General features: G+C 38.8%; 1 protein-coding gene across 1 annotated transcript in view; it reads right to left on the reverse strand.

Moving 5' to 3' along the window:
- The window catches only part of NELL1 (neural EGFL like 1), a 246,135-nt gene that overhangs the window by 57,902 nt on the left and 171,053 nt on the right, over window positions 1–17,180 (reverse strand). The window contains exon 13 of the mRNA XM_026069412.1: window positions 8,865–8,960. Within this exon, the coding sequence (XP_025925197.1) occupies window positions 8,865–8,960 (96 nt within the window). The remainder of the gene's footprint in view (window positions 1–8,864; window positions 8,961–17,180) is intronic.

Below are 17,180 nucleotides of genomic sequence, written 5' to 3' on the forward strand. Positions count from 1 at the left end.
ACAGAGGGCCATTGATAAGAAAAAGTAAGGTGGCTGAGAGCTTATTAAACTCAGTGATGTTCCCTAAATACTGCCTGTAGTTGGATAGACTGTGGAAGTTTTTACTTGATGTTTAGTTAGTTCACTACCTATTCTGATCTCTCTCCTTACAAGCACTCTGGTTTTGTTTCATGATGGCATACGCTAGGAAGAACCAAGGAGTGGGTTTCAGAATGTCCTGACAAGCTATGTTATAAAATTAGCATTAGTCCACTGCACTCGGAGAAGGATTTTATTTTGATTAACCAGAGTAAAATGAATGGTCCTGTTTATAGTTAATACATCATAAAGTATGTATTTCAAAGCAACGGTCTTTTCTCTACAGCTCATCTCACAAGAGATAATTCATATATGGAGATTTCTTAGTTGTCAAATGGAAATTTCATATATATATGAATATGCATGTTTGTTCAAATTTTAAGTGCTTTGTAGCACCCTATTTTCTTCAATATATTCAAGTGGTGATTCTGCCACTTGAAATAAATTTAATCACACTGTCTGGGTCATCAGAGTCCAAGAAGAAACTGCAGCAGATATACCCGCACTGAAGGTTTGGGAGCTGTTTCTGGTGATAAACTGGACGAATGTTAAGCCAGAGACTGAGCACTTCAAGAAAGGACCAGAAGGAACAGGTCTCCAGCAGAGAATGAACTCCACAGCCTCAATTCCAACAAGCTGTCTGCACAAAACTTGGCGCTCGAGATCGTGTGCTGTAGGATGTTCAAAGGGAATTTGCGGCTTATACTTAAAGCCTAGGAGTTTGCTACTGCTTATTTTACCTGTCTTTTTCTAAACATGATGTTCCTTCTATAGTGCATAATTAGAACTTATGGATGATCTAACACTTCATAGTAGCAGCCCAAACAAACAAAGAAAACAAGAACAAACAAACCAACCTCCTTTTCCTCCAGTGATTTCCAGGCACTAAGTAGAGGTCAAAAAAAGGCCCTAACAATTTTTACCTGTTCAGCTAGAATAGCTTATATTCCTCACAGCATGTTCTCCTCTCAGCTAGGAAAGGCAGGTACCTGCTTTTTTTCTGTGATTGCTGCTTTCAGACCCTGCACTGTGCTCTGCATCTTCTAGGCACTTTATGGAAACTGTATGGGTGTTCCCTTTTAACGCCATGGGCATCCTCTGGGTGCTAGTGCAGCCAAACTGAGGAAACACACTTTATCCTTTTGATGTGCATCTCTTCAGCACTGAAAGACAGGTTTTCCTTCAGAAAGGCATGAAGTTGGCTTGACAAAGCCAAAGGAGTACAAGAAGCAATTCCAGCAGTGTTGTCCATCGCTGAGAGGCTCTGTAAGGAGCAGAATGGGCAGCGAGCCCAGGCTTGGGGAAAAACAAGGACTCTAGGTCTACTCCCTCATTTACTTCACAGTGAAAGTTTATTTCAAGCCAAGCACTGGCTGGCTCTCTCCACCGGTCACCACATTTGGCTAGTGACACGGGAATGGGAGCACACAGGGGCCCAAATCATGTGCTGGGGAAGAACGCTTGCAGAGATATTCCTGCTGGTACAGCACACCTTAGCAGTCAACTGAACGGCTCTCTTGCACTGCTGCATTTTCTTAAACTTCTTATGCACTTATGCAGCTGCCTTTATGCTCCTGTGAAGCTGCCTTCTGAAAGTCCAACTCAGCTACGGTAGAGCACAYTTCTCATATTGGACTTCACTGAATCAATCACTAAATTCCGATCCACTAAAGGACCATGATTTTGCTTTAATGAAAGCTATGTTAGTCCTCATTCCATCAAATAATCAATTTTTAAATATAATTTCAATCAGTTTAGTCCATAGTGCTACAAGAATCCCTCATCTCTAATACCAAACCAACTTCTAATAGTTTTTTAAAAGATTCAACATAGCTTACTATCCAACTCTTTGGTAGGGTACCTGAATCTAAAGAGAGAGAGGGTAATTTTGTTTGCAGTTTCTCCTTCTGTTAATTGCTTCTTTATCACTGGAGATCTAGCTGAGCAATCTCCTTGAAAGTCTGCTGCTCTTTTTTTTTTTTTCCCCTTCCAAAGTATTTACTGTCATTTCTTTTTAGATTTTTCGTTGCCTTCTTTTCAGTCGGAATGATATGATACAGTCAAGCAGTCAAATCCACTGCTCCATTAAACAGGAAGATACAAAGCCATTAACTTTTTGGAGTTAGATCCATTCATTTCTCTATATAGCACATATGGTTTCATTTCACTACTAGGTTACTAAGGAAGAATAAAACATAGCTATTTTTGAAACTCTATAATGATTCAATAGTGGGCCATCAAAGGTACTAATTCAAGAACCTCGAGAACAGGAACAGAGACACAAAGAAAGATGGCCTGTGGAGACACTATCTAAAGGTATTATTTGGGATGTCTAAGGCAAAAGAATAAAGACTTCATAACATGGGTTTGGATCTTCTCTGCACTATAAAGTTTGATCAACAGAAATTACCTCCTGATTATGTCAGTCTGCGTGAATCGAAATGCAAAGCAGATGTCAATTGGCTAAATCTTGCCTTTCTCTTGTCTGAATAAAACTGCATCCCTAAATAATACCCCATATGTAAAACTGGCTTATAGATCCTGGTAGGGGGGGAGAGGAAACGCAATTTGCATGGAGAAATGGAAATCGTAGGAATCTAGACTAACAACCATAATCCCAGCCAGGATAAACAATATAATACTGCCCAATTTCTAAGTGCAAGTTTTGGGGACCAAAGGGAAAACAAAATCATTTGCCATGACTTAAAAACGGATGTGTCTCACCCAGTCAGAAAACTGCAAAAGAGATATTTTATGACCACAAGTCATACAAGTAATAAAACATTAGAATATTAGAAACATTTGTTAGCCGGAATGTCAAGATATCATTTCAGCTAACATAAAAGATTAATAGAGCAGATATTTCTTTCATTACAAACAAACAAAAATATATAGGCACTGACACCTGAATATAAAAAATAAACTACACAGGTACATAAAAATATCCCTTGCAACCAATAACCCAGTGCCTGCTTAGTGTTCCTCCTGGCTTTTAGAAGTAAACTTTTACAGTATAAAAGGCAGTGTAAGCACTACAAAAACCAGCCCAGGCTCCTCACGCTGCGGTCAGCTAGAGAAGAAGAATGGTGTTCTTGGTCTGGGAGAGTTCACTTTTCTTTGGCTTGGCAGTGTGAGATAGAACAAACAACTTTTCTTCCATCGAGAGTTATTTGTTGATTTGCAGACAGATGTCCCCTTGATCCTCAGAGACGATCTTAATCAGATTTTTCTAGGAGATATTCTTTGATCTATTCCCTGATATCTTTAGAAATGACAGCTTTGTTTCTTCTATCACATTAAGATATCACCCCTTGCCATTTTGTGATAAGCACTGCTGGGGCAAATGCTGTAAACAGCCTGGCAGCAAATGGAGCAGGATAACCTCAGCCACCTGGAGCATCTGCCTTCTCTGGATCTTTCACACCCTCAGGAGTGTCGTATCAGCCACAATCATCATTTTCTGTAATAAGCTAAGCATCATTCACTTCACCCCTCCTCTGTTGCACTACACTGGCTTTACCTCACCTTGAAATGAGAGGCTTTAAAAAGAATCTCATGCAAAGCATCGTGCCCACAGCTGGTTTGTTTCCCAGAATAAATCCTGCTGCATATTTTACAAAAGCTCTTTAGATACAGGAAGGCAGGRAGTTTTGACATTTAGCTTACTATACTCACTGAAAATCTCTCTCTGGTTTGCTTTGGTTTTGTTTGCTTGTTGTTTTTTTTTAAACCAGGTTCCTCAACTGAAAGGTCTTTGATAGCTACACACCTAAAGATTGATCCAGCTCAGGAATCARAGGAACAGCACATGGAAATGCATATTCTCACATTTCTTTCCATCTCCAGGGTCCAAAAGAATACATACTGGAGGGAGTTCTACCCCGAGAACTGCAGAAAACAACATATTCCAGCAGAAGCGATTAAGAGAGGAGTGCACAAAGAAGTATGTCAGCTTCTTAGACAACAACCCTAGGTATTGCAAACTATTACAAAGTCGATCAGCTAAAGGCCTCATTTTCATGAYATATACACAACACACCCAGCTGATATAAGCATAGGAACATTTCATTGCACACCTGTGAAAAACAAGAACTATGACTGCACTGAAGATGCCATATATAACTAATGCAATATTGCAAGCGTTGATTTCTTTCTTTTCTTTTTTCCCATGAAGTGATTTTTGGGATTCTGAGCACGTTTCTCAGCAATAGTACATACTGAAGCATGACCTCTCACCCCAATATCAGGCAAGCTTTTGTAGGCACAGGCAACAACACAAAAAATAACCTCAGTAATTATCCCATCCTGAGGCGTTTCTGCCATGTCTAACCCTTGTTGCTGAGTGTTTACAATCAGCAGCTAATTCTCTGACATCACTCTTCCGCTCTGTGAGCAAACTGTTCCCCTTTGCTTTACAAACATTGTAAGTACACATGTAACTACAACAGAAACACTCACCTCTCTGAGCTCCAGCCTAAGCCAAGTCCTTTTAATCTACCAGCTTCATATTCCCCATTCATTGTGCATTGGCTCAGGCAGCAGTCAAGTCGTTTCTCTGCCCTGTTTGCTGTCATGAGGCATGGGAGCAAAGGTTTGGTGCAATGGCTTTGAATCACTTTTGGAGGCGATGCCCCATCACTGCCAAAGGCTTTCTGGCAGCTTTTGAAAAAATACTGCACTTCTCTCGATTTGCCCCTAGCTGGGAACCTACAGCTTCAGATCCTTCTGCTGTTTCTTGCTCATTGCCTGAAGTTGTAATTTGCACAGACAGATACTTTGAAGACTCGTATCTAAATAACAATTGGATTTTGCCTCTCCAAACTGATTGCCAGCGACCAGCTGGAGGCTGGGGTATCTTGACCAACATCACTGTCTGCTTTCCTATGGCAGCTTGCATTCCAGGTTTCTATGCTGGACACTTGGGTTAAACCCACTGTGCAATTCCAGGATCTGACTCCCATAGCTGAAATTTCTGCCACCACTGGTCACCATCCCAGAGCTGTGTGCAACTTGCTGTGTATTTCTAGGCCCAAGTGCATGACTCCACCACATGCAGGTGTTTAAGGAATGCCTGCAACAGACTGCGATTTCCAGGCATGGAATCACCTGTTCACGTGCTCTAATAGCCTACATTGTCTTTCCTGTCTCATCCTTACTGCTTCATCAGCAGCAGCAATGATTAACATTCCACAAATATAGAATAATGATGGAGTCTGTCTACAAAACCAACATGATAACTCCACTGACCTGTGGTTTGCCCACAGAGAGATAAAAACAGCTCAAGGAATGATTTGGGGTTTTTTTGGAAGTTGAAAAAATATGAGATGGAGAAAACATCACTGGAGGGAAAATGAGGGTATGACTCCATGTTGCCAACAATTCTCAGGGTATTGTGTTTGTGTTCTCTGTAAATGGGATGCTTGCCAAAGATGCCTCCTGGCTTAAGTCAGCACCGTTGCATACAGTCAGGATACACATTTCCAGCTCAGCAGTCGAGCACATACACACTGGAACCACACAGCAATGCCAGCAAAAATTCTAATAGAAAAAGCTTTCTAACCCAGGTATATCACTTATGTGTTATATATGATCACAAACAGTAATGATCACATAGATCATTTCTTTCAGCCCCGGCTAGCTTAAAAAAAAAAAAAAAATCAATTTTGATCAGAAGATAGAATCAGACCCTAAATAGAAAAGGACAAAAAATTCTATAAGCAGCATCATGCACATACTTCTAGAAACAGCATTATAAAGAATGGATGGAAGGAAGAATTACCTGACAGCATCTCTAGATATCAATCTCCAGTTCATCTCACATGCAAAAAGAAAAGTCAGCCCCACAACCGTATTATGGTGATTCCTCATTTCAGGCAAAGCAACAATTAGCAATAGCTAATTTTTCTTAGCTGCATGCTGCATCTGCACATATGGCTTAAATATGTGCTTCAATTTCACTTTTTAAATGAGTAAATTACCACCATAAATCTTACCCTTCTCAAATATCTCTGAATTTTAAACTAACCTAATACCATCATTTCAGCCATGCAGTCAGAACTGATGAGTAACACAGAACATTCATATTCAGAAGTAAATGCACCTGCTTTTCAACAACCTTCCTAATTGCTGGTTCATTTTGCACTTACATGATGTTAAAGCCAATTTGGGTCATACTATGTTTAGCCAATGAGGAGTCCTTTCAGCTCACAAATAATGTATGAGGAATTGCTGTGTTGTTGGTTTGAAGGACATCTTTAAATGCAGTGTGGCAAACAGAATACATTATCAAAACACATCATTTTACTTTAGATATGCATCCGTTCACTGTAAGCTTCCATCAGACAAGATTTTACCAGGAACATTTAAGCTTTGATTTAAAGTGGTATCCCACCATTTCATTGCCTTTGGACTAAGCTTTTTGAATACCTCAGGTGTCCTCCAAAAATACTGCAGCAAACTGCAGTGAGACTATGAAGGAAGTCCTCACTGAACTAACTCTCATTCCTGACACCACTGCATCTTCCTGGGGTAAGCAGGTAAACAAAGGGAGGCCCACTGCAAAGGTGGCTAATCTGCTTTCTATTTTCAACATACAATTTTTCCAGGACGTGTGCCTTTGTGGCTGAAGTTATCACCACTTATATCTGATATTCACTTAGTCAGCCACTGAAATATGCGTATGACTTAAGGTATATCTGCTGACCTTTTTAAATACTCTAACACAACTAAAATGTGACAAACTTCTCATATGCAAAGCCCTTCTCATTCTTAAAACAGTTTGCATATCAGATTTCTAAATGTTTTCATCATTCGTTTGACTTTACCAAGTAGCATACTGGTACATCCTATCTCTTTCCAAAAAAAATTTTTTTAATCCTTCTTCTAGTTCAAGGCATATAGATTTTACACACAGAAACTAGTTCCTTCTGATGTCTACCTCTAAATTTACTGATATAGTGAGGGTAAGGCGCCTGCCATGTTTCCTTTACTTGGTGTGCTAACTCTTATTTTAGATCAAAACAATATAAAAGACAGAGAAAACATAGGTTTCAATTGTGGTCATGTCACCCATTTATCAATTTTAAACCATCAATTTATCAACTTAAAGACTCTGTATTCTAGTCATAAATGTCCCCTTACAGCCATAAGAAGAAAGACGCTTCAAGATTCATTGGTGAAAGACAGACAGTGAGCAGAGCTGAAAGATGGCCTGAAGCCGTCGATTCCCTGGGTAGGCAGGCACTCTCCAGGCCAGACAGCTCAAGGGTTTGTATTACAAGATTTTCACATATACAGACCACATCTCAGATATCCTGCATCTCTCTGAATAAGCTGAATAGCAGAAATAATTCTGCTGAATAAGCAGGAATAGAGGTTGTGGAAAGGAATGAGTAAACTGTACATGGGAGAGTATACCTAGCAGGATTAGAGGCTGGGGAGCAATGGTAGGTTGTGCTCCAAGAAAGCTATTTCTCCTATTACTTCCCCCTGTATCTAAACCGTGCTTGTTGCTCAGTGTCAGAAGGTTTGGGAGTTTATTCCTCTTTAAAACAAATAACCCAAGGGCTATAAGCATGAGAATACAATACTCACAAATTAATTCAAAATGGTATGAAAATATTAACATCCTAATTTATTCCCAAATCATTAGGAAACAATGCTGACAACTAGAAACTATGGGATCTCAGTATTTAGTGATTTGAGTACATCCACAAAAAGCTTTAGTAATTTTCAGAAGCTACTCAGAGCAGATTTGTTGACAATCAGGCTTAAATTATTTTCTATTATAGCAGAACAGCCATGTATTAAACAGATAGTGCTACACGCTAATTATTAAACAGTCTCTGGGTAACAAGTGGTTCTAGTGATTTAACTTGCCCTTCAATGGTTATTTCAATTTTGTTTTGTTTTTTTCTTAAAGAACATAGTCAATTATGATCTCTTCCAAACTAACATCATGCAACCTGCCTTAACTATCTACTTTATTTCCACTGGTACAGGCAAGTACAAAAGGTTCACTAACAAACATGCAACACAGAAAATTCTATTATCAGGTTATTTAACTGAAATACAACCATGGTCAACAAGGACCAAAATAAAATTTGAAATCTGCTGTTTAGAGAAGCTAATCAGGGTCCTACATGGCATCCTGTAAGATCCGTTTCTTCTTATTTAAGGGAGACAAGGAAACAGATCGCTGTGAAACATATAAGGTGGGCCTATGGAAGAAACTGTCAGAAACAAGTCTTAGTAAAGGAAAAGRTCTGGGACAGATCTGAAAAGAATTAAATCATCATTTGTAAGATGCATTTCAACAGCTTGTCATTCTATGAAAACTGGTGACCTCAGTGACTTACAAACAAAAAAATTTTAGGAATCCAACTTATACCAAGAAGAATTCTTTAATGGCAAAACTAGTGAGAAGCAAGTATCCAAATTCTGGTCTAATCTGCACAATAGTTCCATAAAAATTAGAAGGTCATCTTGAGATGGCACCAGAGAAGACATGTGCAGTAAATATTTTTAATCTGCCTTCCTCTCAGTGACCTGGCAGGGCTCACTGGAAGCAGAAGCAAACACAACTCTGAACGTTCCATGTTTAACTTAAGAACATCTTTCAGTTAGGAGAAGGCATCCACAGAATAGTCAAAATACGTATGTTTACTGAATAGAAAATATCACACAGAACAAATGGCAAGTAACCCAATGGAAAGCAACTATTTCTTAATTCAGCATATCATATTTCTCATTTCCAAAGAAGGAGGAGTGTTTCAGTAGAGTTTTACCTTTCTCACAGCAACTCCCTGTGAATCCAGAAGGGCAGACACATTTGTTAGGGGCTACACAAGTTCCACCATATCTGCACCCCTCTTCACAGAATGCTGAAAAATAAAATGAATGTGCAGTAATACATAATTCTTTTATTTATTTAACATTTGCAAGATACCAGGAAAATCATCCACATTCTATAAAGCAATTAACAGAATTCAATATACTAAAATCCAATCCACCTGCAAACACAAAGAGAAGCAACTCAGTTAAATGATATGAAGAAAAAATTCAGATTACCCCTAGGCAAACCACCTCACCAATAAAAGATTAATAACCATCTGGAAAAAGGAGAGAGGGAAAAATATAGTGTACCATTTTTAATGGCACTGATCTTCTTTCAATTACACCCAATATGAGTATTACAATTACAATGCTCTGGTGATCCACAGAGAACAGGCTGGTCAGATGGTGTTAACTACTTTGTTTCTCACTTCCATCAAATACACGTTACTGAAAAGCTTTTAAACACATAGTATTTTCCTTTTTTTCCCTTCTTTTTTTTTTTTTTTTNTTTTTTTTGGAAGTGTGGAAGTGTAAAGTTCAGTTTGCGGAATCAAGAAATGAAATAAGGTTAGGCTCCTGACTGAAAACCGAGAAGGGGTCAACCACAAGATAATGCCTCTACTGAGGTGTGATGCTTTATATGAAAACACACAAGTACTCTACGAGTGCACTTGTGCAATGGCTGGGATCTGAAATGAAAGCTGCATCTTGCATGCTTTCTGGTAAGCACTGTGTGGTGCTCCATGCACTCACCCAGCCAAGCTTTGCAGGAAGTTCACTGTGGAAGAAATACATTTGGGATTCAATGTCACTCTTTTTTCTTTCCTTTTGTTGTGTCTGTACAAGGAGAGGAAGTGAGGTGAAAAGAGGAAAGGAAACTGTGGGCAGCAGGACATGATCTATTTTGCACCATTCACTCCAGTAAAAACTTCGTTAGGAATAAAAGCAGGCCTTACCCACAGCACATGCCCCACCCTCTCCTGGATATTATTAAACTTCACAAGTTACTCAGTGGGCTTAACCGCACTTATGAGGGAAGATACAATTAATATTTAAACAGCAACTCTGCATCTAAGCTAATAACATAACTGCAAAGCGTTTTCTGCAAGCTAAAATCACAGATGGAGTGTTGGCAAAAAGATGTCACAAATGGTATGAAAAGGCTTAAAGTGCTAGATAACAGAAGAAATGTTTTAGATTTATCTTCCAAGGCACTAAAAAGAAAAACAAAGTGAAAAAAGTACTCGACATTAGGAAGATTCTTTTGTAATTTTTAACCACTTAGAGGCAAAAAAGCACATCATCACATCTCTTGACTGAATTGATAGATGGAGCTGCCTTACTCTAATAATATAATTCATAGCATGTCATACTATGAAGGTTTTATGGAAGGTATCATGAGAAGAATGCTGAAGTGGTTCAGAGAAGATGGTAACAGAAGAACGTAAACTCTCCTAGGAATGGCGCAAGGTGGCCGTGTGGAGAAAGAAAGGCTCTTGCCCAGCAACATGTCCTACCCATCGATGCACACATTCCATATGTTAGTCTTCTGAAATATATCTATTTTGAAACCAGTCAATTTCTACTGGATGGAAAGAAGTGAAAGACAGTTTAACAGTAGTATTTTAATTGTAATTTTCCATCTAAAATATTTGTAGAAAAATATAATTTTACTGAAGTCTAAAAGTAATATTACAATACAGAACTGGAAAAATATGCAAAACACGACAAGATTCAAAAAGTTCCTCCTGTATCTCTTTAAAGAAAGTTTGCTGATTTACAGTCTCAGTATTCTCAGAACAGGAGCAAGGTTCATCTGATTTTTTTCTGGTTTGAGAGTAAGCAGAGACTTTCTTGAAGTAGTAATACATTCCCGCATGACATCAAAAGAATTAGAATTGTGGCAGAGCAGATACAAAGGGCAAAAAAGAAAAATACAATCAGTTTCATTGTCAAAAAAGTGAATAGTTCATCCACAATATATGCCACATTGCACCGGAAAAAAATTACTCAAGGGTCTTAAAATAGAAGAAGTAATAAAGGGCTTAAAAAAAGAAAAGGTTTATTGTCTACAACAATCACACCCATCTACTGAAGGTTATTACAGCTGAAGAGACATACATACAAGCAGTGATGGGGAATAGGTAAGAGGGCTTAAGTAAGAGCTCTCACCCACTGTCTTTACCACCATAACTGCTACTGGCAACTTATAACTGTGAAATATTTGCTTCTTTCAATGAATCTTATTGCTAGATCTGCACAGAAAACTATTTTTTCTGCTGTCTTCTAAAATAACTAACAGAGAAAGGTTTACAAGACAGGCTGGCGATTAAAGGATTTTCCTGTTAGTGCAAAAACTCTGTCACGTCCTTGCAGCACACAGGTCTTGACATCCACAGGCACCACCAGGCACACGCTTCACATCTGGGAGAGACGGGGCACTCGCCACGGCCCAAAACTCTCCCTCTCGCTTTCCTTCTATTCCTTACATACTCAGATCAAAATACACCTCCTCCATACATATCCTGATGTGCTAGCACTTGTTCAACATTTCGAAATTTCTCTCTTCTTTACCTGTTATATCTTAGTATGCGAGCAAGTCAACTTAAAAACAGTAGTATCTGTACAGGCACACCCTGAGGGATGCAGCACCACTAATTCCTACGAGAAGGCACTCCACAGGGCCCAGCATGCCAGGAGCTACCCTGGCAAACAGCTGCTGGTGGGGGTACAGAGCCAGGGAAGAAGCTGGGCAAAGGCTGCAGAAGGAAAGAATTCAGCTCTCCTTTTCAATCACTGCAGAAGCTGAAAAGGTCTCTGCAACACAGACCAGCTGTCTTTGCTGCTCAGGCTTTGATGGATTTGGGGATTTTTTATTTCTTTTTTTTTTCTATGCAAGAATAGAAAACCCCAAGGAAGACGACCCAAATTATCCTGCTATTGAGGACATTATTCATCTTCCCCAGATGGTGCTTCTACAGACTCTCTAATGCCTGCATTGTAGGTTTGCAGCAAGTAGAAACATCAAACTCACAAATCTCAGAACACAGCTACATAGTCAGAATGTTTGTCTAAAGACTACTTTCTTTAACTGCTAGAAAAAGAGCCCACAGTATTATAGGCAGTACTGATAGCACTACCTTGAATTTTAAGAATGTTCAACACCCTCTAATGATATAAATCTGGTTTTACTTGCTAATAATTTTACCAAACTTCATTCATTTGGACTATTTTCTCTGATAGGATTTTGCCTCTGAGTGAAACCCTTCAGAACATTTTATCAAAATTAATTCATTTCCAATAATGAGATTTTTTCCTTGAAGACCCTCAGTAGAAGGGTTAGAAGATTAATTAAGCAAAATCTTTACACCACTTCTGCACCTATGCTCTACTGATGGACAAGTGGACCCAACAGGGAGCAGCTCAGTGACTGAAGAGCGAATCAGCTGGAGTGCTCATGCTCTCAGGAAACTACCTGCTTTGGTGCTTATGCTTTCTCACAGCTCTTATGGACTGTGGGACATAAGGCTTCTACTGTCATTTAGACCCTTCAAAATGTATTATGGGGCGGGTGAGGAAATGGTACCACAGAACTACCAGTTGTAAACCTTGACTGCAGGCTCCCTCTTAGTCAGGGTAAGCTAACACAAGAAAAATAAATCTTGGTTGGGTCATATTTTCCTAATGCCTTCCCATAAACACATCCTGTCTCTAAAATTATTTGCAGGTTGGAAACCTTGTTGAAAAGGTGAATGGTTACTGAATTTGCAATAAACATTTTATCGGGAAAATTAAGTAAAGAAGCCATTAGGGTAAAGTCTACGATCAAAACCAAAAATCATTAACGTTCAGGTCTTATTCAGTATTCCATACGCAGTGGAAACAGATTTAACTGACTTCAGGCGGTTTTCGCTAGAGTGAGAAAAGCTGGACAGATCTCTATAATGCTAACAGATTTCTTCCTCTGAAGTAAAAGCCTTTATCATAAAAGACCTTTGCTAAAGACTAGTAACTTCTCCGCAGAGAAGGAGCTTTATTTTTTGAAGTGTGCCCTCCCTGATGATGGATCTACAGCAAATGGAATCAGCTAACATGATGATTCTGCTGGAACTGCCATTTTTGTGACCAGCATTGCAGGAACAGGGTAGCCTCACTACAGAGCTCCACAAAAAGCAGCAGGAAGCAAGCCACAGACTTGATACCAGTGCCCCCAGACACACCAAAGTTGCATTCCCACTGCTAACTTATTTACAGGGTATAGCTTCTTTTCCTCTGTCTAGGTAAATACAATCATTTCCTCTCCCAATAAGGGCATTACAGACATCCTCAGAAAGGAAAAGTAAAGTTAGAAGTGCTAAAGCCTCTTTGAGCAGAAGATGTGGAATTTGTCTGACATTTTTGTAAGGTCCTTATGTTTTTCCCTGAATCTAAGCACTAATGAAAAGGACAGACAGCATGAGGGAGGCACGCCAAGAGCAGCTTCAAATATTCGGTACTGCCTGTTACTAAAAACTGTGCAGTTTCTCTTTAGCCCCTCTGTTTGAGACTCAGAGAAAGTTGGTCAGTTTGGTTTTTGGGTTCCAACCCCTTTTTCTACAATGCTGAAGAAATTGTCTCCATTACTCTGTATTTTTCCCAAGGTAGCACAGTACAATACCTCACTGTGCAACTAGAAGCTGGAACAGCAGCATGGAACCCTCAGGCTGAGTGAATACCTCTTACTTCCAAGTATAACACAATAATCATCATAAAGTAAAAAAACACAAATCAAATATGGAAAAAAAACTAATTATCCTATGGATTTAAAGGAAAATTACCTGACTATGAAGAGACACAAAAGTCACCCTCCCAATTAAAACAGATATATGTTAGATATTATTTCTTGATCTATACACAAATTAAACTTTCTATAAAATTATAATAAAGCATCATAATACAACTGTTATATTAGTATTTTATAAGAATTACATATATAGAGATATATTTATTAAATACTCCTTTTAATAGGTCTATTTCTTAATGTTGCCCTGCTACAGCATAATCCACATTTTTCTGGCTAAATAACGTTACCTACTATAATGCAACCATAGGTATAATATATTGTACTCCCTTCTTTTTCCCCTTATCTGATCTGCCCATTACTTTTCAAAAAAAAAAAAGGAAAGAAATAAAATTAAAATAGAAGCACTTCATTTATTTAGTATTTATCTTCTGACATTTGAGAATGAGCAAATATTTGAACTCTCAGGCAACTGACTAGAATTATATCAAGTGGACAATCCTCGTTTTCTCTTCATCTCAACACCACCAAAAAGCAACAAACACCAGTAAGGAAGAAACTATTTCCATCAATATTTTAAGAGCATCTGTACAATTAGTTTACTAAGCAGCTGACCTCTTCAATTTGACAGCACAAAGAGATGGAAGAGGTCCAAAAGCAAGTCCCTTAGCAGTGGGTATTCTTGGCTTCTTCCACTGGTTTTTTTCTCCCTCATGACTTTCCCTGTTTCTTCTTTAGTCAGGAAAAAACACAATATTGAAAAAAATGAGTTCCATTAGCACCAAAAGGAATAGCACTACAGAAACAAATAAAACGTACCGTAGCTCACATAACAGTAAAGAATATAGCAATACCAAAAAAACAAACAACCCCTGCCCCCACAWCACAGGGAGGAGAAGCTATTAATTAAAGCAAGAAAACATATTTTTGTTCAATGGGGTGTACTGACCAGCATACGTTCATATGGATCAGAACAGTACCTATTACTGCATTAGGTTAAGTTTATCACAATCACAGATATCAACCCTCACGCTCCAAGATATAAACCAAACACTAATTTACTCCATAAATTGTGAGGACAATTACTGTGCAGAGTAGCTCTTACTYTGTTTTGCAGAGGCAACTGCTACGTAGCCCAGGTGAGAAGTTCTCCTTCAGACAGCATGACAAGATATTGGTTTCTACTGTGTACCGCAGTATCTAATTTGTGGCTTTTCTGCATATTGACCCRAAGTACTGGGTACTTACATCCACACAAAATTAGCTGGTAGCTGGCCTCACGTGTTCCTGTCAGCTTCAGAGTGTGCTAAGTACCTGAGACAAGGAAAGTAAATTGTAGTTCATGATCAAATGCAGCAGTATACTGCCAGCCTTGCCCCAATATTTAAACCTACAACAGTTTTCTAGAAGACTTGAATTTGAAGGGACTTCAATCCAATGCCTCTGCTTGCTCAAAGATTATGTATTGGTACAGGGCATTATGGGGAAACAACCATTTCAGGTGCTCACGGAAGGCTGTTTTCTCACAACTATATTCCCTACGAAAATGCAGACCACAGCTCCTCCTGGTCACTGCCCAGGCAATCCTCTCTTCACATCTTCTCTGTTCTCCTTGTAAACCAGCAGGTGTCTGAGGATTGCTACAGCAGGCAGCAGAAATATCAAGAGAAAGTCATAATGGCTTCTCTTCTACTTTTGAAATACTTATTTACTGATCAACAGGGTGATGAGTAAAATGGCCATAAGGTCCAGTGATATTTGGCCAGATTCAAAACTATTTGCATGTCAAGTGAAAAATGGACATAAAGGAAAGGCAAGAAAGAAGTCAGAGACAGATTGCATGGGTAAACAAAAATGTGCTGGCTTGGGAAAAGAGATAGGCTAGCTGAACTATCCAAGCAATTTGATAATCAATTGATGGAAAGATCACTTTGAATTTAGTCAGCCAAGTACGCACAAGGTCATAGTTGATAACAATCCAACTACGTATGCCAAATACCAGAATAATCAGATGATACCAGTTGCTGAGGYGGGTTTAGAGGACAACTGAGAAACTAAGGAGAAAGCACACAAACAAAATAAGGGAGCAGCAGAGGTTCTGTTCTTTTTCTCTGTTCTCAAGTGTGGCACTATCATCTATAAAAGTACAAAACTTTTTGGTTCAGTGAACTACATCCATTGGATACAGGGTCACACTTATTTAACACAAAGTCTGCAAAATGCCACTGCTGTCCCTTTACAGCTGGCTGGAGTCAGAGAAGGACAAATCTGGCAGGAAAGAACTGTGGACATCAGAACCGGTCTGGAAAAAATTCATCCCACATGTTGGAGAAAGAAGGGGAGTAGGGAGTATGGGTCAATCGAGCAATCAGGATGTGACTGTTTCTGAGACTAGCAAACAACTCCTTAGCTGGGCAGTTCATCACCTTTATGAGTGGCTTCCAACCTAATTTACACTTCAGATTTTATATGCATTATGTGTGAGGTTTTGTTCAGTTCAGGAAGAGCCTATAAATACTCGCGTCTTCTAAGAGCTGATGGTAAAATTATTATTCCTGATTTATATTTATAGAGATGGCACATGTATGAGGTACTTCACAAATGTAATTGCCTGCTTAGTGTAGTCAAAAGTCCAAATACAGGTGGTATAAAAATATCATCAAGAGCTAAGTATGAACAAAGACTAATGATCTGGGATTTAGGGTTTGAAGAAGGGATTTTTTCAGACACTCAAAAAAAAAATGGGGGGACCTCTTCTAAATTTAGGAGGCAACACACAGTAAGAGTAAAGAAGGTAAAACTGCAAAATGGAAGAGATGGAAGAGTACCTGGAATGAATATAAAGAACAATGAACACATAAGGAAGAAATTATGGCAAAGATACCAGATACAGGCATACGTATATGTGGGGGCATATATATATTTATACACACACAATCTCTCTATACATATAGTACATGTGCACATGTGTATATGTGTGTATACATGTATATATATCCATACTATATAGTATTTATCAATGTGGTGAACATGTCGTAGAACTTGGCATTAGGCTTTTTTAGCAGCTTTAGGACTGAATCTTTTCAGGTACCCAGCGCTCTGTGACACAGCACTTGCAAAAATGAAGATTAAAGAGAATTTGGAGGGCCAAGGATAGCTCTCAAAAGGCACTAACTACTTTTTGAAGTAGGCCCTTTCTTTGCTGTTGCATGATGTTAAATTTTCTTGGGGCTTGGTGTTTTGCTTGACTGATACATAATCAAATTGTGGCCATTTGTACTCAAGAAGCAGACAGTTCCTCTGGACTCTTTCAGGGTGAGCTCAAGTGCTGTTTGGCTAGGGATGCTGGGGTTTTTTTGAACAATGAAACATCAGCTCCTTACAATTAGTACAATGAATCACATTATTAATCACTAATTACTTCCTGTATTACCTCAATAATGGAACTTACTGGTGAATGAAAAAGTTATCCACCTTGACTGGTAAT

This window comes from Apteryx rowi, unplaced genomic scaffold (genome assembly GCF_003343035.1).
Source record: "Apteryx rowi isolate R43461 unplaced genomic scaffold, aptRow1 scaffold_296, whole genome shotgun sequence".
Lineage (NCBI taxonomy): Eukaryota > Metazoa > Chordata > Aves > Apterygiformes > Apterygidae > Apteryx > Apteryx rowi.